Genomic DNA, 20980 nt, shown 5'->3' with positions numbered 1-20980 from the left:
GTAAAGTGAAAATGAAACTTGAACGAACAGCTGATTTTAAAGTGAAAGTGAAGTTTCCTGGATGAAAGCCTTGTGTTTGTTGGACCCATCCAGCTCCCCTTCCTCCCGCCCGATGTGTCTCTTTTGCTCTTTAAACTACGTCACCACACTCCCGGCGCACTCTTTCTGAGCATTTACTGTTGCCATGGATGGGTTTACATTGTAGTTAATGGAAAGCCTGGTGCGTCTCATACAGATGTGAAAGGGTGCCTTGTGCAGTGGTATCAAACGCTGACGGCCGTGACAAAGCGTTGGTATTTGACACCCTGGAAATGAGAATGGGCTGCATATTCATACAGGTACATACATGAAATCTGACCTCTGCATTTAACCTAAAATAAGCCTGCTTCCCAAATGTCAAACTATTTCTTAAAGCATGAACAAAGAGTCAATAGTCTGAAATATATAAACGCTTAGGTTGCATTTCTAGTGTCGACAGTGAATTAAATAGTGTCATATCATCAATAATGCAGACCTAATTAAAGACCTGGATCGATATTGAGTACGGAGATTAATGATGATGTGATGGTCTCTGCAGTAGCCACAGTTAGTGTCCTAGAAGTGACACAATCCACTTTAATCAAAAAAGCGGAAACTATTGTACCGGTGCCCTGCCCCTGTACTTATCATAAAGGATGATGGTTTCCTTAGATTCTTTTAGATTGTATTTGTTTACACATATAAAAAAGGTACAAGTTGATATTACATAACAAATGTGATGGAGAGTTGCAAAAAACCCTCAGAGGGGCTTGATCAGGGCACTCTCCAATGTATACCTTAATACATTTTAAAAAGAGAATAAATTATTAAAAAGGATGGTAAAGAGAAAGAAAAAATATTAGATTACACACTAGCAGACATCCATATATGTAAATAGACAAAGTTGTGAAATAGAATTAAGATTCACATTATAATATCATCAATAAAAACTCATTATTAGTAAGAAATTTACAGAGATAATCCATAAGGAAAACATTGGGGAGATAAAAACAAACCTTTAACGGCTTTCTTAAATTGTTCTGGTGACAACTTTTTAATATATGAGATGGCAGAACGTTCCATATCACTGAACCTGGGTAAACTAAACCAAACTGTAGCTGAGATGTTCGACACGTAGGAGGTCTGAGTTTGGAGTTATTTTGAGTCAAATAATGTGAAATTGTTGATTATAGGAATACAGTTCATGGAAATATGAGGGAAGGGTCCTGTTCAAAGAGCCGTACACAAATAAAGCGATCTAAAGTTGGTTAACTTGATAAACACTGAGGATGCCGAACTGGAAAAACAAAGGATGAACACAGTTAATAATTCTTAATGCTCGTTTCTGAAGACGAAAAATAAACTACAGCAGTGAAACAGACAAAAGCTCCATCTGTAGCACAATACAGATGTGTAAGAGATGAGATGGGAGGATAAAGGAAGGAAAAAAGGTTCTGGCTGATAAGAGGCCCAGTTAGACAGAGCGAGAGGACAATTGCACGATATCAGATTGAGCAGTCCAGGGGAATGATGTGTAGAGGATCGATGAGGAGTGCTGGAGAGAGGATAAACACTTCACACTGATTTCACCCAGAAAATATTAACACAGTTGTCAATCAATACCAGCACACTGAGAGGAGAAAATAAGGACTGAGGGAGCTTAAGGAAAAAACGATGTGCTGCAGTCATGAAAAGAAGAAGAGATAAAGAAAGACTGATAGGATGGATGGATATTTAGTGGTACGTCAGAGAAAACATTACACAGTACAAACGATGTGATTCCAGATGTGACAGTGCTTAGTGTAAACCATTCGACTATCTCTAGGCACACAGAGGGATTTTAAAGCACTTCCTGTTGTGGAATTTCTGATACTCAGGTTAACTCGGTCAACAGGAAGGAAGAGGCCCCCGGAGCTGTTGATGTCTTACACAGAAAGTTTATTGAAGCTTGATCAAGGATTAATTGTCTGCTCTCTGCGTGAAGGCCTCACAACTCTGCCCTTTCTCCTATTGCAGGAGGTCAAATCTGTCATGTAGTTAGATGATCCTCCAATTTAGCATTTTCAATTTGGCTAAATGAAATGAATCAACATTACCTTTCCCATTCCAGAGTGGGCGTGTCCGATCTTCACCACCACTGGGAAACTTGGTGATGTAATCTGAAAAAATAACATAAGAAATAGAATAATTAAAGGATGAATAATGATGAACAATACAGAATGACTATCAACATATAAACACGCTGGAACGACCCCGCAGTGAAGAATTAGTGACTGTTTCGAGCAACTGTCACCATTCACAGATCTATGAAAGTAAGTAGGCCTTTATGGGTCTAACATTGCAATGACAATCTCATCAAATCATATACAGTAACTTGAAAGTACAGTGTGCAGGATTTGGCAACATCTAGTGATGTGGTTGCAGTTTGCAACCAACTGAGCACCCCTCCGCTCACTCCTCCCTTTCCAAGATCGCGGTAATGTGAGTGCAAAACCTTGGTAACACCGTTCGCATCGCTCAGAGGCCATTCATACCATAATAACACTACTTTAGGAGCAACGAAAGTCAGACGGCGGCACCACAGTTTTGCAAGTTTTACAAGCGTGTCGGAGAACTACGGTGGCCTTCAGGTAACGTAAAAACATGAAATGCTCTCTCTAGAAACAGTGTTTGGTTTGTCCGTTCTGGGCTACTGTAGAAACATCCTGGAGCAACATGGTGAACTCCGTGAAGAGGACCCGCTCCATATGTAGATATGAAGGGCTCGTTCTAAGCTAACGAAAACACAGCGATTCTTAGTTTCAGTTGATTATACACTAATGAAAACATAGTTATGAATATTATATTCCATTTCTGCCAATAGATCCCCAAAATGTTACACACTGGACCTTTAATTCTTTATATTTTACAATAAAACTAATTATATAGATCTGCCAGGAGGGGATAGCACTGGAGTTACTGTCTGCCATATTTTGCCATGTTTCACTAAACAATTATTTCTAGAAAAAACAAAAATGCACAAGGAAGCTGTTAATACAGCATACATATGATCACATACTACCATATTATATACATATATTATTAGATGCACATTATCACCTTATGACAACGGGTAAGCAAACAGTTGCCTTTTTACACAACCAGCGGACAAAGAGCAGCATTAGCGTGAATGGAATTGTGTTTCTGTCCACTTGACAGATGAAAGTCCAATATTATCGCTTTGCTCTGGTTTAGACCAAGTCCTGAGAGGAATAGCTGTCTCTTTAGCTACTAAATGCTCCACTATGTAAACCAGCTATTTGCTAACTTTGTCCGTAAGGCATGTACACGTTGTGTACAGTGGGTTTATATTTTACTGAAAACAGCTGCCTACTGCTCCTCAAAATGCTATGAGAGCGATGAGAGTGAACCAAAACAGTAAAGTGATCTTAGTCAGTAAATGAGCTGAAAGTAGCTAAAATGCTCATATTACAAGTTGTTCATTGTATCATTGTTAAAGTTGCTAAATGTGAGATTGGGAGCAATTCTATTGCCCCCGCATGGCTCTCAACATGGCAACGGCTGAGCCGACGGCTTGCAGCTAACGGCAGAAACAAGTCAAAAGCTAACAGAGCTAACAGAGGGAACCAGAAAGTGGGTGGTACAATTCCACGACGATGTCGTCGGTTGGGACGGCGTTATCAGCTGTAACCACCGTATGAGAGCAGTGCAGAGCGGAGCGGTCAGTGCCGACCCAACTATGTCAACAAAGCACGGAAAAGCTCTACAACAAACACACAGAGGGAGAGTGACTTCATTCTCTGCTCAGGTAGACATCACTCCACTATATCTTTACATAGCAAATAGTTGTTAACTGCTTTATTAATGCTCTCGATATCGTATAGAGAACCTTTAATAATACAAATATTGATTAGTGCAGCTTTAAAATGTGATACAAAAGGACTGATGACGACAGATGTGTCCTGCAATGCACATATTGACACAATAAAACAAATATGTAGTTCAAACATGGAAACGGATGCAGAAAAAGGATATTTGTATAGCCTCTGTTCGGTACAGATTCCCAAATGAACACAATCTACATCTCTCTCAAAAACAAGCGTGTATCTATGATCATTTTCGTTTACAAGCATTCTCAACGTTATAACTGTATTCTTTCATTTAAATCTGTTTCTTTCAGTCTTTACTGATGTTTGTTTTCAGATGTGCTGACATGCGCTCAGATGTCTTTTTTTTTATTAAAAATGAATCATGAAGCCATTAGTCATTTCCCACCCATACAGCAATACTTGTACTCTACAACTGAACACTAATCAACAGTTATGATTATATTGTTTGCTTTATGACTCAGATGCTGCACTGATGATCACACAAGCTGCATCTGAAAAGAAGAACACTAAACTCATTTATAATTACGCTTCACAAACCGGTCTAACAATACTTTACTAATCGGTCATCATTTTCATGACTGACTGCATGAATGCCCCTACGGTAGCCAATGGGAGAAGAGGGAGGACATCAAAAGAGGGTGCAGGAAGAGGCAAAGGATGGTAGTTTTTTTTCCCCCTGTGTTTGAGGAGGCTGTCCCTAAATTGTTGAGTACATAAGAGGCTCCCTGTGTGCGACCCTCTCAGCATTCAAGACCAGAGTGTGAGGGGATCCAACTATTGTAAGTTCTCTGTGTGTTGTCTACAGAGAGGGAGAGAGAGAGACAGAGAGAGAGAGAGAGAGGAGCAGTGGCAGCAGCAGCAGGCTTCCCTTCGACTCAAGTTATTTGCTCCAGCTTGAATTCAGAGGTGTACTTTAAACTTCAAACATTTCTATCCACAGCCGCCTTTTCAGCTCAGCATCTTACTCCTTCGACTCTACTGTCTTATCCTTCCCCCGCGTTGCTGCCCAATTTGCTTTTCCCGTGGAACTTAACAGGATCAGAAGAGGTTTGCCGAGCGTTCGTCGAGCGGTGGAGCGGTCAGAGGCAGCCAGAGTCATCATAGCCATGTCCCAGGAGCGGAGTGCGTATCTGGGGCTCTGGGTGCTCCTTTTGCTCGGTGCAGGCATGGAGGAAGTTGTGGAGGGATGTAGCTGCCACCCAGCACACCCACAGCAGCTATTCTGCAGCGCTGAGATCGGTGAGTTAATAACTGGAGACCTATTTCGTTTTCTGTTTTCTGTATAGTGGAAAAACTGTGAAAAACTTCTTAACTGACTCATTGATGATTTGGCTTATTGATCAACTTAATTGGATTTTATGAGACAAGAACTAATCAATAGAGCCTCATGGCTGATCTTTTTATGGTAGTTAATTGAATAATAGTAATATTTATAATAATTTTGGCTTTTTCCAATGGTATTTATAGAAATGATCTGTTTTATGCAGATGACAGTGTAAGTTATTTAAGCACTATATAGCATGGCTTCAAAACAATATTTGTGTGGTGGACTGTCAGTGCACTGATTATTGATCAATATCAGTTATAAGTGAACGATATTTTACATGAACACACATAGTTGTTTCTCTGACTGGCCTTTCTTTTTCTCATATACCAAGATGAAAACACTACCAGCCCTGTTATTATTTGACAACAGGGCAGCCTGTTTTTCGTTGTTACATAATTGAGTTTACTTGCTCTCTATCACAAAAACAAACCCTAAAAAAACAGCCAGTGCCAAGAGGCCCCGGCCTACTTTCTGTCTGTCTGTCTGTCTGTCTGTCTGTCTGTTGGGGTGTCTGTCGGGTTGTCTGCCTGTCTCCCCATCATCCAGTTCTTTCTTGTTTAAGCACAGGCCAAAACCAACACTCTGCTCTGACTTTGAGTACTTGGCTCCAGACTGTGGAAAGCTGGAGTATGTGCTCCTGTCAAAGGTGACACTCCAGCAGAGGAGAGAGACACACAGAGAAAGAGAAAGTAGACAAAGAAATTGCTTTTAGTCTTGTTTTTCTAATTGGTTTGTTTCTCCCTTCAGGGTTTAGGGAGGGTAAGCTCCCTCAAAGTAAAATGTGTCTCAAAATGATAGTCAGTCTGAAATGGAGGCTGAGACCTGTTTTCAAAACCGCCATAACCCCCAAATTAGATCTGGGTTATGAGAACACAATGAGAGTATTTGGGGCAGTGTTTTTAGGACAGAGTTTTCTGTATGAAGTGTGTCATCAAAGAGCGGGATGGAGGTCCCGTATGATTATTCTGTTTTCTTCAACTGAACGATTTCAGGTTTTCATACAGGCCTCACTTTACAAAGTCCCGATGAGTTAGAACAGACCGAGACTTTCCAGTCTACGCTGGTATAGCACTGGGTCCAGTTTTTGGTCTCATTGGTTCTCATTTGAACAAGACACACAAGCAGTGCATGCATGGTATTCTCACATAAATTGTGTGGCCAACATTCAAAAACGGAAACTATAGAAAAAAACACGGTATAAAGTAATGCAGGGCATAAGCAAACATTACATGTTGAACCAATTTTTCTCTGTTTCTGTCCGCACATGGGAGAAGTTTGCCTTCAGGGCAGAAATCTCTTAGGTTTAAGGAACAAACCTACTTGGGTTAGGTTTAGGAGAAGATCATGGTTTGGGTTAAAATGAACCCTTTCTGGCTGAAAGCCCTGAAGGAAAACTTATCCCATGTGCGTTTGCACCACTGGACCCAAACAAAATGGATTCCAATTGACCGTTTGCTAAACTCCCCCTCCAACTGTCCAATCATAGCATAGCAACTGTAAGTAGTTACAGTAGGTCTGTCGAGCTTGTGATTTCTCCACATGTTGAAGAGTGCATGGGGGTTGTAGAGTATGGAAGGTTGTGTCTTTTTATTTCATCCTTTCCGAAACCAAAAACACGAGAGCAACAGAGCAAAGAGTGGATTGTGCAGTGAGGGGAAATGCAAACATTAGCATGTTTGGTTGATTAACTCACAAGCATTACCTCCAAAACTGAGCAGCATATCATGAACTAACTGCATCATTTTGCGGGATTACAGGTTGGGTTCGAAAAAGCCTCCATCAGGACTGAGACATCTGCTGTCTAGTATTTAGCCCCTGTGTGGGAGTCAGTTTTTAGATGCTGCTATCAGAGTTATGTTAGTAGCTTTGTCCTGGTCTGGGGAAGTAAACACTCCAGCAAACAAATCTTTTCTCTTGTAATGTTAAAAGTGAAACATACACCTTGAAAATACAAACAATAAAGCAAAAAATCTCATAACCGTCATAACTTCTGTCTTGCCCAAGTGTATTTTTTTCTGCATCTAAATGTCAGAATAAATAACAGTTTGTAGTTAAATACCCCCCATCATATTGTACTGCATGTAAAACTAGGGCTAAATATTTCTACTTCGCAGTACAAAAACAACATTTCAATTGGCAAAATTAGCGTTTACTAGCTAGAATTGTTAAGCTCTTTCTGTCTACCTCTGTGTGAAATCAAGGTTGTTCTACTGTTTCAAAAATGACTACGACTTTCTAGCAGTAATTCTGCCACCGTTATCGTTGTAAACTGTGCTGAAGCAGAAAGTTGACATAGCAACAGTAACTATGAGGGGTGGGACTTCACAAATAGTCAATTAACCAAAGGTTTCCTTTGTAATTGGATCCCATTTCCTCGGGATATGCTCAGGGCTCGGGTCTGTGTTTAAATGTATGAGTTGACGTCTGAATGGATACAAGAGTCAGTGGCCCCTTTCAGGTAGGATGCAACTTTTTGGACCCATGAATAACAAATAAGGAAAATCCTTCGTTTACAACTATGCGTGTTGAAGAAAACCTTTCATTTGGTGGCATCTGCTGTTACTCTGTCCTGGTTGTTTTCTAAGCATAGGCTGGTGGTGGCCTTTAGTTGACCTGACAGTGCTGTCAGAGTCGATGAGTCCTTTGAATAAAGCTGTACATCTGAGTAATATCCCATCTGGACAAACCTTGGACGATTCCCGGGCCATGTTTGTGTATTTGAGATTGTGTGCATGAGTGTGTGTGTGTGTGTGAGTGTGTTGGATGGAGGCCAAGCCATGCCAACACAGCCTACTCCATCTCTCTCTCTTTCTTTCCCTCTCTCTCCCCACTTCATTTCCATGTCTATAGGCTTGGCCTAATGGTCTGCATACTAACAATATCAGTGTGAAAGCCCGCTGACAGTCCAGCTTTGTGAGCATGACAAGGGTGCCGATTCATCAGGGAGGGGGGAAGTTAGTTACTACATCAGTTCTCATGGTACAAGTTTGCAATATTTCTCTTTGGATATGTAGCTGTGAAGCAGATGCACGGCCACTTTCACTCTGCAGGCGTGCCTGTCCTTATTCCTGCTCATAACACAGCTGCAGCAACTGAATTGAGCGGGTAACCTAGCCTGTGCAGTTCAAAGATGTCTAGGTGGGGGGTAAACATTTCAGAGAATCTGGGCCAAGAGAATCATTTTAGGAAGAGACAACAAACTTGGAATGAAATGAGTTTTGCTGTTCAGTTGTTACATGTAATCTCTACAATAAGTGCCATTCAAATGCACAATCACTGCCCCAAAACGACTGTGTCTGGAAGGTGATCCAACTAAAACCACTGATCTGCTGTAATGATTGTACTATTCTTGATTAATTGGCTATAGCATTTCTGTCCTCTTCCATGTTGCACTGATTCACGGCCAATGCTCAGACCGCCAACTATTTGATCCTTACACAGAGCATAGTAATGCCATAGTGTATTACTTACCATTAATAGGCTACATAGACCCATTATTCTGCTCAGAATGGAAGATTTAAATGGGCTAATTTGCCAAAGCACTTCATCTACTTTCAGATATATTTCTTCTTGCCAAAGAAAGTGCAGATCAAAGAGCTGACCAGAACAAAGAGGGCAATATTATGATAGTCATCATTGGTACACTGTATTTCTGTGTAGTGAGCGTGACAGTCTTAGTCAGTGGTGTAATTGTACGTGCTGATGGTTTAATAGAAGATGTGATATTGGCCTATAAAAACAATACTTGCTGCATTTTTTTAATACCATTAACTAGTGGTGGAAGTATTCAAATACTTTTTTACAAGTAGAGCTAGACTGATAAATCTGCTGGGCCGATATATGGGAAAGTATCAGGGCCGGGTTATGCTCGAACGGAACTAGTTTGTATGACGTGTTGTTCAAACCCTGATGGCCAATTAAGGTGTGAAGTGGGAGTGAATGTCGGATTGTCGGTTTCGGAAAGTTACAGAAAGGTCCGCGACAGCCTTCACTAACCGGATGTTAAAAAGGTGTGGGGGGGTTTCCAAAGCTAGTTGACCATCCAATATGAGTTCTTACGGAGCAGCTTTGGCCTATCACAGATAAATCATATTGGTTTATTTGTCAGCCAATAAGTACCAAGAAATTATAGTCCAAATACCTAAAATATGTTTGAGGTAATTTAGGAACTATGTCTCCATTACAAAGTTTGTCCACCAGAGACAAAGTTTATTTTTCAGTTGTAAAATGTCCTCCTCAGTACATTTTTTGGTCACAGTTGTTTAATAACCAATGTCTCCTTATCAAACGTATTTATATACGTTGTGCATTTATATGATACAAATATTGCCTGATATATCGTTTTCAGTATTATCCAGTATTGGTTATTACAAGTAATAGTCCAGCATGCAAAATTTAGCTTGAGCGGACGTACAAAAGTATAGGCAGCAAGTATCAAAATTACTTATTATGCTATAAATTATTGATACATTGACCTTTAAGCTGCATTTTAATGTATAATATAGTAGTTTGGTATTAAATCAAACTACTATACTACTTCAACCTATTATACTAGTACTATTCAATATTTACCAGCAAAATGTTGTAGTGGAGTAAAAATACATTTAACTCAAATATACTATAGTAGAAGTATAGAGCTGCATAAAATGAAATACTCAAGTACAAGCACCTCTAAATTCTACTTAAGTACAGTACTTTATGGATACAGCCATACCAATACCAATACCTAGTTAACTGAACTTGACGATGATAGATGAAAATGTATCCATGACACTCCAATGTAATAACCCATTAATCAAACTGAGCTCTAATTTGTTGCATGTAGTTTTTAGGTCACAGCTGCACATGTGTGTGTAGGTGAGTTTAGAGGCAGGTGTGTCCTTGTGAGGTCAGACACTGTAAAGTGTATTGTAAATATTATAGAGCATCAATGTGCTTGTTACAATGGATATCTACTTGTTTCTAACAAGACATAGGTCAGGAGAAAAGTTACCCTTTAACATCTTTTCACCTACAACTGTATTAATCTACTGACGGATGCAGGTCTAATGTTTTCAGATGAACTGCCATGCTCTATTTGAGCCTCATGAATTATACATTATTAGATTTAGGTATAATAAAGTTATAATGAGCTAGCATCTTGTGCTCTCTGACATTTCCTATAAAGTGGACGTCCTTGGACCAGCTGCTCGCCGTGGGCGATGCAGTGCACTCTGATTAAACTGTAACACCTCACACAAGTTTCTATTAACTTTCTGTCTGGCCGTTTGTTTGTCTGCTGTTTTTTTTATCTTTTTGTGTGTTCGACTGAGAAAAAAAGTCTCCTTTTCTCCTGAACCAATTTCACAGAACACACTGAGCTCCGTGGTGTCGTTATGGGATGAGGCGAAAAGCCCAAACAAGTGGGGGAGGGGTTGCGAAGTTGAGGGTTAGGAGGGGTGATAGATCACACTTTCTCTCCCTCTCTTATTTTCACAGTTGTAAACATAAACAATCCAAACGTGTCCCAGTTTAATTCCTGTTGCATTGTATGGGAATGACATAAGCTGACAGAAAGTAAATATGGACCCAAGCTGTTGCCTAGCAATGCAATTATGTTGAAACGGTCTATAGTGTAGCTTTTCTCTTTCTTTCATGGTTATACCAAGGTCACTTGAGCCTCTGTTTCTCCCCTTCTCTTTTTCCATCTCACTCTGGAGCATCTTCATCATCGCTCAGCAGGTCAAACAATAAAGATATTGAAGTACATTACATCTATGTTGTTGGTTACACACATAATCAACTGTACAAATCAATCATCTTAGCTAAGCCCCGCCCTTCTTAAGCTGTGTTCACACCAGGAACAACACTGCAACGCCCTACAAATAGAGTTGAGCTGATCTCAACTTTTATCAGCGCTCTAATCACGCAGTGAAGCGTCAACCAATCACGTTTTTGTTTCACCCTGTTCCGTTCCATCTAAAAAATACCGTTAGCCAGTCCCCAGGAGGCAACTGCATGGCTCAAGGACTTTGCATTCTTTTGCTTCCGTCACTGGTAGTGTGAATGTATCATAAATTACTGTTGCTACACCTGTCAAGCTGTATCGTCTTGCACAGCGCATAATGCAGTTTACAACAGTCATTTTTAAAATAATGGGTCCATGATTTCATACAGCGGTAGACAAAAGCAGGCTGATCATTTCTAGCCGACAGCAGTTGATTTTGTTGGCTGAAATGACGACTGTCACTAACAGATTCATCACTTGAAGGCTATATACATGACATCGTGCTAAAACACTGAGGCTAAAGCTACACGTCTGAGGCAAAAAATCAGCATCCTCACCAATTATTGATCCTTGTGGATGACATAAATAATAATAATAAGTGTTGTTCTTGTATTTCAGTGTAGAGCTAGTTAGACATTGTATTACAAAGTATGATTAGGAAAAGGTAAGATCAGACTGGTTTATTCTAACACACTGTTTAGTTGCTTAGCTTACATACTTTCACGAGCAACACAGAGGTTAGATTTATGCTTTAATGCTCATATTTCCAAACAGAATGTTTACATTTTAACCATATTAGAGAAAAGGCATTTAGGTTGAGGACTGAGGAATTTTTGGTTTTACTACAGCCTTACTACAGTTTTCTGATAAGCACTGTAAGCATTGTTCTACTGTGTTGTTAATGTTTAATGCAGCTGTCATTCAAAGTCACTGTGTGGTACCTTTGATAACCTGAGAGAAAGCTACAATTGTTAACTTAATTATGTTTGATTGATTAAGCCTATTGGTTATGCCCCAGCATGCAGCCTATAGGAAATGTTTGACAGTGAAATTAATTTGGCGGTTAACATAATGAGTCATGCAGATGTCTAAAAGTGCAGAATTTATGGGTTTGATGGAAGGAAGAAAAGTGGTTCTGTAGCAAAGTCTGGAATAACAACTGTTTGATTTGGCACAGTGTGAACTGCATGTTGTGGTCTGTGTGAGTTAAACGTGCAACATTAGTAATATTTGAAGCGTAATGAGTGTTTTATCTCTAAATGAGACGTTGTAAAATTATACGACTTCACTGTTACCTTCCTGTTGAAAAACCACAGGCTAATTATCCTGCTACTTTACCCCTGTACTTGATTTACAGTACGGGATCAAATAATGTGAAGTCACTTCTGTGCCAAACATGGTTTGGCGTGAGTACGTATGCGTGTGGTATATACTATATACATAAATGTGTGTGTGTGTGTGTGTGTGTGGAGTCAGTTAATGAGAGTGTGCAAGCAGAGAGCTACTTGTTATTCCATGTGGGTTTTGATTTCCCTCCCAGAGGAGAGGAGGGACACATCCTGTATCACTACTGAGAGGGATTGCTTCACTGTCTGTGTGTGGAGAAAGACGAGCGACGAGAAAAATGATAGAAAAGGACATAGGAGGAGAAAAATGAAGAAAAAAAAAACACATCTGTCTGTTTATCTAACAACTAGAGAGAAGGAAAAACCCTCCAACTTATTGATAATAAACAAGATAATTCAGAATGTTTTCCGTTGTCTCCGGCATGTAAATCACGTTCTTATCTTGCCTCCTGCACTTATTTGGCATTTCAATTAATCTTAATCCTCCTTTACTTCTGCCATTTCCTCTTCCTGACAGTGATAAGGGCAAAGATCTCCGGAGAGAAGATTGTATCGCCTAGCAACAGCTCCTCACCTTACATGAAGATGATCCAATATGAAATCAAAATGATCAAGGTGAGATCTCTGGACAGCAGTAGCAGCTGCTGCCGGTGCAGACGTACATCATCTTTACGGTTCATGCTGCTGTCTGTAGCTGTATAATTTATGTGGGTAATGGCTACAGATAGTCTGTCAGGAAAAGTAAACACGTTCTGTTTGGCTGTCTCCACTTGGCTGTATGGTGTTCATAATGAATACTGAGCAGGACTATATTCTGGGGACATATACAAGTTGTTCTAGTCCTGTTATTATTCCTGCTTACATTGCTGCCACATGCGTAGGGTGTATTTAATTCCCATTAGGCCATGCTTATACCTTCCCTTTTTCCTCTCCACTCTCTTCACCCTGTATGTTCAGATGTTCAAAGGTTTTGACAAGGCCAAGGACATCCAGTACGTGTACACTCCGGTCTTCTCCTCACTGTGTGGAGTCAAACTAGACTCCAACAATAAAGCAGGGTATTTGCTCTCAGGTACAGTATGCACTGCTCAGTTTTTATATCGCACTTTTAGTAGGAAAAAGCAACAGAAAGTTAGACATTTTTGGGAACTAATGTTTATTCGCTTTCTATTCTGCTGAGAGTTAGATGAGAAGGTCGATATGACAACTACCAGCACCTCTAAAGCTCACCAATTAACACGTTATACTGTATCTTGTTTGTTTAATCTGCACAAAATCCAAGAAACAGGCTGTTTCCCCCTCTTTCAAGTTTTTTGCTAAACTAAGAAAACCGTACACATAGGAGACTGGTATCCATGTTCTCATGCAACTCTTGGCAAGAAAGCAAATATGTGTATTTCTAAAAATGTCTTCTAACAAGTATGTTGTAAACATTATAAAATATTGACCACATTTTCGGCAGTCACGGTTATATTACTCAACCGGAACTCTATTGAACAGCTGTAAACTAATGATTGCTAATACAGTAAATAATAATCCTTAAGGCTGTTAAATACAGCAGGGAATATTGGCAAGAGTCTGGCGATACAATATGTATCACGATACAGGGGTTATGATTCAATATATTGCGATACTGTAAGCAAGGCCATATTTAAATCTAATGTTAGGAAAACTGTCACAGTATTGACTGAGTTAATCTGTGCATGTAAACTATTAATTAAAAATCGATGCAGTGTTTTCAAGAATCGATACAGTACCACTAAACATATCGTGATACTCGATATTTTCTTATATCCCTAAAATACAGCAACATAACTTGATTTGCTGAATGCAAGATGACATTTTCAATGACGGTGTTGTGATGTCACTAAACAGGAAGTATGTGGAGTGATGGGAGGATTTCTATTGGCCAATGCGACCTAGTGGAGTCTTGGGACAACTTGTCACTGTCGCAGAAGAAGAATCTCAACTACAGATACCAGATGGGCTGTGAATGCAGAGTGAGTAAGGACTGTTTGTTCTCTATTCATACATATTAATATTTGTCCCACTCATCTATCAGCCTTAGAGATGCCTCAAGAAACAAAGCAACAGATCACAAAAAAGATCACGTTTCTCATCTCTCACTCTGGCTCAAACTTGCTTTCCATTTCAGTACAAATATAAGACTTTCAAGTGTGTTCTTTTTCCAATCAACACTTGTTCCTAGCATCATGCGTTTATAGAGACACTCCAGTTTTCTTCCAAAATCCACCCCAACAAAACTCTTATTCATAACACAGGGGAACTTCAGGAACAAATAATGAGAAGCAGTGAGTGAGTAAACGGATGACTCAAAAACTCTTCTATCCACAGATCAACACTTGTTACACGGTCCCGTGTGCGTCTACAGGAGAAAACGAGTGCTTGTGGACTGACTGGCTGCTGGATAACAGCCTAAATGGGGAGCAGGCTCGGCAGTACGCCTGCATCCGCCGCTCCGACACGACCTGTAGCTGGTACCGGGGCGGACCCCCACCTGAGAAAGACTTCCTGGACATGGCTGACCCTTGACCTGTAATTCTGATTTCAGAATTACTTCTGAATTTGCTTCTGATCTCATTTTACTCCATTTCACTCCTGCAAAGTCCTGAGAAACATTTCCTGCTTTTGCTTATGTAGCTCAAATTTGGCGTGCAAAGTAGCAACTGATTTCAGTGAAAAAATTGGCTCATTTTTTTTTTTACACTTGAGGGAGTTTAACCCAACGCTGAGCTTCTGTTAGCAGAGTTGAGGTGGTTGCTACAGCAATGCTAGGAAAATCTTTGTAAACTGCAGGAGCTTTCAGCATTCCTCTGACTCATTTTCTCGCTCTCACACATTCCACTTCACTCGCTGTTTTCCACAATAAGAATAGCAGCAGAGCGTCCACTGCAAATTATATTCTCCCCGAAGTCAATAGTCGCCTGATGGTAAATGCATAATCTTGACGAATACTTAATACTTGTGTTTTTTTATGCATAACTTGATAAGGTTATGTAGTCATTTAAGATATGCATTTACTGAGAGTACAAGGAAGTTGGACATTTACCGAAAATAGTAGAAAAAAGCTGCTAACTTCCGCCACAATCTTGCATTGCAAAGTTTATTTTACAACTGTAAACAAATCTTCTGCGCACTAAATTTTTGCAGGTAGACTGTAGCACGGCCATCTTTTCCCCACGTATTCTGGTGTTGAATTATTACCTATATATTACTGAATAACTGCCCCATGCAAATGAAAATGTTTTCATTGCACCAGACGTCCCCCAATTAATTCTATTTTGACAAAATCTGACACATTCATTATATAATTTTTGTACATCTAAATCATCACAGTTTATACTCTCAAATTGCTGAGAATGTAAATATTGTACTTGAGTGAGAATTAACATTTAAAGGCTAACCAGATCTTGTCTTATAGCATAGAAGTTGTTATCTTGTGGTTTCGTGTGTTTAGTTTCCTCGGTTGAACTCTACTATTTCCTGTGCCAAAAATCTAATCCAGCGCTTTAACAACAGCACTGCCACCCCGTAGACGCCAAGCCACCTCTCCTTTGAGGAAATGATGTAACAGGACAAGGTTCAATTCACTGTTTTTAAACTTAAAAACAGGAAGTGGATTCTCCTCAATGTTCAAGTTCAAGAAAAGATAGTTAAAAACTTTGGCACAAGACGTTAACCGATAAAAAGAGAAATAATATTTGTGAATTAGTGATTTAATTGTTGTTTTATAGACATTATTTAATGTAACGACTCAACATTTATTAAAAGACCCAAATCTGAATTGACCCCTGTCTTGTTACTGGATTACTTCACTGAAGTCATACAGATTAAAATGCATTATCAACTGCTACCTTCATGCATGAACCACTATTCAAAGATAATATTAGAGTCACGTTGAACAACAAAATATTTAAATTTAAGCTGCACAATGCAGTAATTTGGATGACACGTTTGAAACATACCATTTTGAAATATGTTAATAATCAAATTTAGACTTTCATGTCATGAGTAATAATGCATAATAACTGTGTGGCTTTAGTGAAGCGTTGTCAAACAATTTCATGTTTGTTTTATACTGAAAGAATTGTTTGGGTTTGTATTTATGTCTCTGTTTCTGTCTATATAGAGTTTTCTATTTCCATGTACCAAAAAATATTGTATATAAAATGTCTCAATGGAATAGTGTGACACTGACTCTTCTTTTCTTCGCTTCAGTAACCAAAATGTTAGAACATAAGACTCCTTACAGTACTTCAAAGAAAGCTCAGAGGTGACAGGATTTTTCCTTTTCCAGGGGTTGCTGCTGTTACAGAATATCTCTAACAAGCCAGAGCAGTAGTGAAAAAGCACTCTGGTGCCTTCAGAGCAAAGTGTGTTTTTCTTATACTCAACCTTAAACGCTCTAGTGAATACAGTAAGTAAAATGCATAACGAAAATAAGCGAGGTCAGCTTCCTCATGAGTGTTATATACAGTTAGTTACTATATTTTATATTTGTCTTATTTTGTAATCATTCTGTGACCTCAACACATGTTTGTGTAAAAAATAATAATACTTACCTCAGGGCATTTCAGACATTAAAACATGAAAGTACCAAGCAGTAACTGCATTGAATTGAATTTAGGGAATTGGGGCTTCAACAGTAGCTAAATAGAAACGTATCTCAACTTGTGCTTTTACAGTTTAATGCATATTCTCAGCTATGTGGTAAACACTTGTATATACCAAATGTTAAAGTATTTATGCTAGAAATATAGTAAATTGCATTTTTGAGTAAGTAATTCAAAATAAAATATGAATTTTCATTTTACCAGTGATATCCTAAAATGTACAGTATTTGGCAGCCAACATTATCTCCTGCTTTTAGAGAATGCCTCATCGCCCTGAGACAAATAGTTAAAGTACTAAAAACACATTCATATAAATATCTAAATCTCAAGATCATTAATGGAGACATTTTACCATTTGTTGTGAAGCTGGTGTTTTGGAGGTGTGAGTTTGCTGAAGGGTTACTGACAATATACAACATGTAAATCTTACCATGTCTTTGTAGTTGGGGTAGAAAGTCTGATCGATGAGAGGGATCTTATCTGAACCCAGCCTCTTCTGATTATTGATCAGCTGGGAAAACTGGTGGAGACGAGGAAAATGGAGAGAGAGAGAAAAACAACGAGAAAGTTAACACAGGTAGTTGACAGTATATAAAGTATACTGTGTATTATAACAGTACAGAACAGTGACATTATTCATATGGCAATACTCAATGTCATAGTGTTTTTTTAAACTGTGCTTGGAGCCACAAATAATCCAGAGAAAAAATCCTCCACTAAAAACATCTTTCCATGTCTATGTAATGTACAGTGTAGTAAATGAAATGCTTTGTAGGTTGTAAATTAGTTTTGCTGAAAGTGCTTACAGCCCAGGGTTTGTCGCAGAGGTTGTAGATGGAGTCCAGAGAGTTGACTGAGGGGACGCCCGCGTACTGCAGACCGATGATCAAGTTCCTAAAATCCTCGTTCTGGGCCATGCTGAAGGCGTGCTGGCGCACCAAGACGAAGTCAGGCTTAAAAGACCTGGTGTGAGGGCAAAGATATGAGGAAGGTTGAATTAGGAATAAATGTATATTTTTACTTTTACTGTACTTCACTTGCATGAGTAGACTATCTCCCCACACAGCCAATCCAAATGATTGATTTTGTGACTATGTGAATCTGGTATGAGTCACTTCACAGGGTCAAAGCCTGGTTATTTATGGACGGCAGATGCCACTGACCTGCATTGTTGCATGGAAGAAAGAGAAGGGATGGCATTAAATAAAGGTCATGGTACGGAGGAAAACCCAACAAAGCCACAACTGAAAGGTAGTACATTTGTGTTTTCCACTGAGGATGCCGTGGCAGTGAGAGAATAAGTCTGTCTGACCACATAAATAACTAAAATTGGACTAAGAAAGACGACGGAGTGGTGATATGTCTCGTCTTAGAATAGATCATCATCTGTGAAGGATTCTTACTAAGCTCTCTGTTTTGGATCGCTAAATGAAGGAATAGAGGATCTTATTTTCCTGGCATATTAAGCACATGAAGAAATCTGATGATAAATGAAGCCTGAAGTGGTAATTGATGCTTCATTTATTTTCACATTATCTATAATTTAAATGACACAACTATTTAAATTATAGGACTTTATTATGTGCGATTTTACAAGCCTCTCTATATCAGTGGCAAATCTGTCTATGACATGATCATTATCATTCATAAAAGAAATGTAATAAACAAGTGCAACCTGCATGTTTAAAGCTGTTTCTCTCTAACCTGCTTTCTGCCAATATGTCACAACGTTATCTCCTATTTTCACATGGAGGTTTGTTTTGTCTAAAATGTTTTGCTTCAGTTGGATCATCACCTTGGATGATGTCAGATATTTCTAAATTGAATTTACCTTTGAATTTCAAACAGTGAGAGTGGGCAGAAACCTGGGGATCTGGGGTACTTGTACAACATTAAACAGTGAATCCTGAGCAAAATGATTGATGAGCCTTCATGTTTTAATGCATAGTAAGACAGTTAGCCGATAACTGGGAGAGGCTGTTGTGTCAACACAAAATCTCTAGTAAACAGACGCTGCTCATATTGTGTTTTTCCAGAGAGGATGTTAAAGTTAGTCCTAAAAAGGATTTTGGAGAACTGGTTTCAAGTTGTTCACTCTTGTCACAGTCCTTCATAATTATATTGATGTCAGATAAACACACAAAAAAGGCTATATTGGGGTAAATGGCTTTGGCAAAAGTAAAGCTCCTCCCTTCACCACCACCACTTCGTTCCAACAAACACACCTGGCCGTGTTAGTCATTGTTGCTAGTGACTCGTTCTGATTGGTCCGGGTGCCTGCACCGCGTGATGTAGGGACGAGCAGATCGACCCCTAAAGTATCAATACTATGTATGTATTGACACGAGTATCGATAGAATCGATACAAACAAATTTACCAGTCTCACATTAGATCACATTCTGGTTTTCTGCAGCATGTGATGAAGTAATTAACGGAGAACAGACGACCCATCAGTTGGTGGTCATAAAAATGTATCCAGAAGTAGTCTGTTAATGATGCATTCACCCCTCTCCTCTACATGATGGAACATTAGGAGACTGTTCTCAGTGGCAAAGCTCTCTAGCAGCCGCAGTAATTATGACGAGGAAGTCGGGGTGAATATGTCAACAAAACACGGGAGGCAGTTGTTCATTTCCTGTATCTAACCTACAGTCAATTTTTTTTTTTACAGCATGACCACGAATGTTCCACAATCTTAACCGCGTGTTTATTATTGTAAGCATGACGACAAAGCTCCCCTAACCTTAAAGGTGCTACATTTTAAAATTCAAAGCATATCTATGATTAATGGATTGCCTTCACACGGCTCTCAACATGGCGACGGCTGACCCGGCGGTTCGCAGCTAACGGTGCTAACAGCATGAACAGTGCGAACAACGACCACAGTGCTGACAGAGATAACAGTGTTAGGTTGGGAAACGGAAGGTGGGTGTTACGCTTCCGCAACGTTGGCATGGGTTGGGACGGCGTTATCAGCGGTAACCGGCGTATAAGAGCAGTGCAGAGTGCCAGCGATTAGCGGCCGGCCTGGCTACGTAAACAAAGTACAGAGAAGCTCGGATTTCAACACAGAGAGGGAATTCATTCTCTGCTCGGGTAGACATTACTCCTCTATATATTTACATAGACAACAGTTGTTTGATGCTGTATTAATGCTCTGAAGTTCGAATTTAGCACCTTTAACCCAAACCACAATGTTTCCCTTTAACCTTAACAATGTACTTTTTTTTTTAACCCAGAGCATGATCTTTTCCTAAACTTAACCAAGTCCTTCTTGTGCCTAAACCTAACCAAATCTTAACTATACCACGGTACGTTGATGTCTTCCTGCCGATAGGAGTGTCAGGTTAGAAAAGGCTTCTATGTGTTGTTCTAGAGAGCACAGACAAACAACGTATTTTGTTGTGTAATTTGGAGGACTTGTACATTAGCCACTTTTAATAATAAAAAAAGTCTATCTGTATTGTTATTTATGATTCTAACCCCGGTATTACTTAGTATGAGATGAGATTGAAACCACCCTAGCTGGAGGTGGAACTGGGTGGGGAGGAAGTGTGTGAACCTCCCACACATTTTGACCTCCTGGTGAAATGAAGCTGCAGGTGACAGGTGTGTGTGTGTCACAGAGGTGTCTGTCTGCAGCCCTCCCCAGGGCAAAGGTAGAGGTAATGGTGACGAGGACCGCAGTACAGAGGACATCTGGCATTCAAAACTCGAGAGAAAATGGGGGATGGATCTACACAAGTGAATAGAAAACAAATGCTAAATGGCAGACAGTAATGGGTTCCAAGTTTGGGGTTTTATAATCTATTATGTATGATTTTGTAATGTTTTATTATAAAATATGTCTGTCTCTTTAGTGAAAACCCACGACTTTAGAGCTCACAGAGACAATTAGTGTCCGGCAGGTTAAGGGCAAAAACAATATTTTGTGCCGTTCAGCTCAGTGAAAGGTTGACGGTGATAGGGCATGACTCCTGTTATTTTTCCTTTTGTC

General features: G+C 39.5%; 2 protein-coding genes across 5 annotated transcripts in view; one reads left to right on the top strand and one right to left on the bottom strand.

Annotated features, from left to right (window-relative positions):
* syn2b (synapsin IIb) overlaps positions 1 to 20980 on the bottom strand; it is a 92494-nt gene that overhangs the window by 14275 nt on the left and 57239 nt on the right. The window contains exons 4-6 of the mRNA XM_074643573.1: positions 17789 to 17945; positions 17413 to 17502; positions 2115 to 2177 (exon numbers count right to left, since the gene is read on the bottom strand). Coding sequence (XP_074499674.1) covers positions 2115 to 2177; positions 17413 to 17502; positions 17789 to 17945 — 310 coding nt within the window. The remainder of the gene's footprint in view (positions 1 to 2114; positions 2178 to 17412; positions 17503 to 17788; positions 17946 to 20980) is intronic.
* On the top strand, positions 4565 to 16557 carry LOC141772503 (metalloproteinase inhibitor 4-like). 4 transcript variants are annotated; one of them, XM_074643540.1, is made up of 6 exons: positions 4578 to 4687; positions 4849 to 5147; positions 12866 to 12963; positions 13306 to 13420; positions 14224 to 14348; positions 14704 to 16557. In XM_074643540.1, the coding sequence occupies exons 2-6, from the start codon at positions 5015 to 5017 to the stop codon at positions 14899 to 14901; spliced, it is 669 nt and encodes a 222-aa protein (XP_074499641.1). In that variant the 5' UTR covers positions 4578 to 4687; positions 4849 to 5014; the 3' UTR covers positions 14902 to 16557. The 4 variants fall into 4 exon arrangements, with proteins under 4 accessions (XP_074499660.1, XP_074499641.1, XP_074499631.1 ...); XM_074643530.1 differs by having other exon boundaries at positions 4580 to 4814; positions 4945 to 5147; XM_074643549.1 differs by having other exon boundaries at positions 4665 to 4687; positions 4945 to 5147.

This window comes from Sebastes fasciatus, chromosome 1 (genome assembly GCF_043250625.1).
Source record: "Sebastes fasciatus isolate fSebFas1 chromosome 1, fSebFas1.pri, whole genome shotgun sequence".
In the NCBI taxonomy this organism is placed as follows: Eukaryota; Metazoa; Chordata; class Actinopteri; order Perciformes; family Sebastidae; genus Sebastes; species Sebastes fasciatus.
Note: the sequence above shows the minus strand (reverse complement) of the source record. Positions and strands in the feature narration are given on the sequence as shown.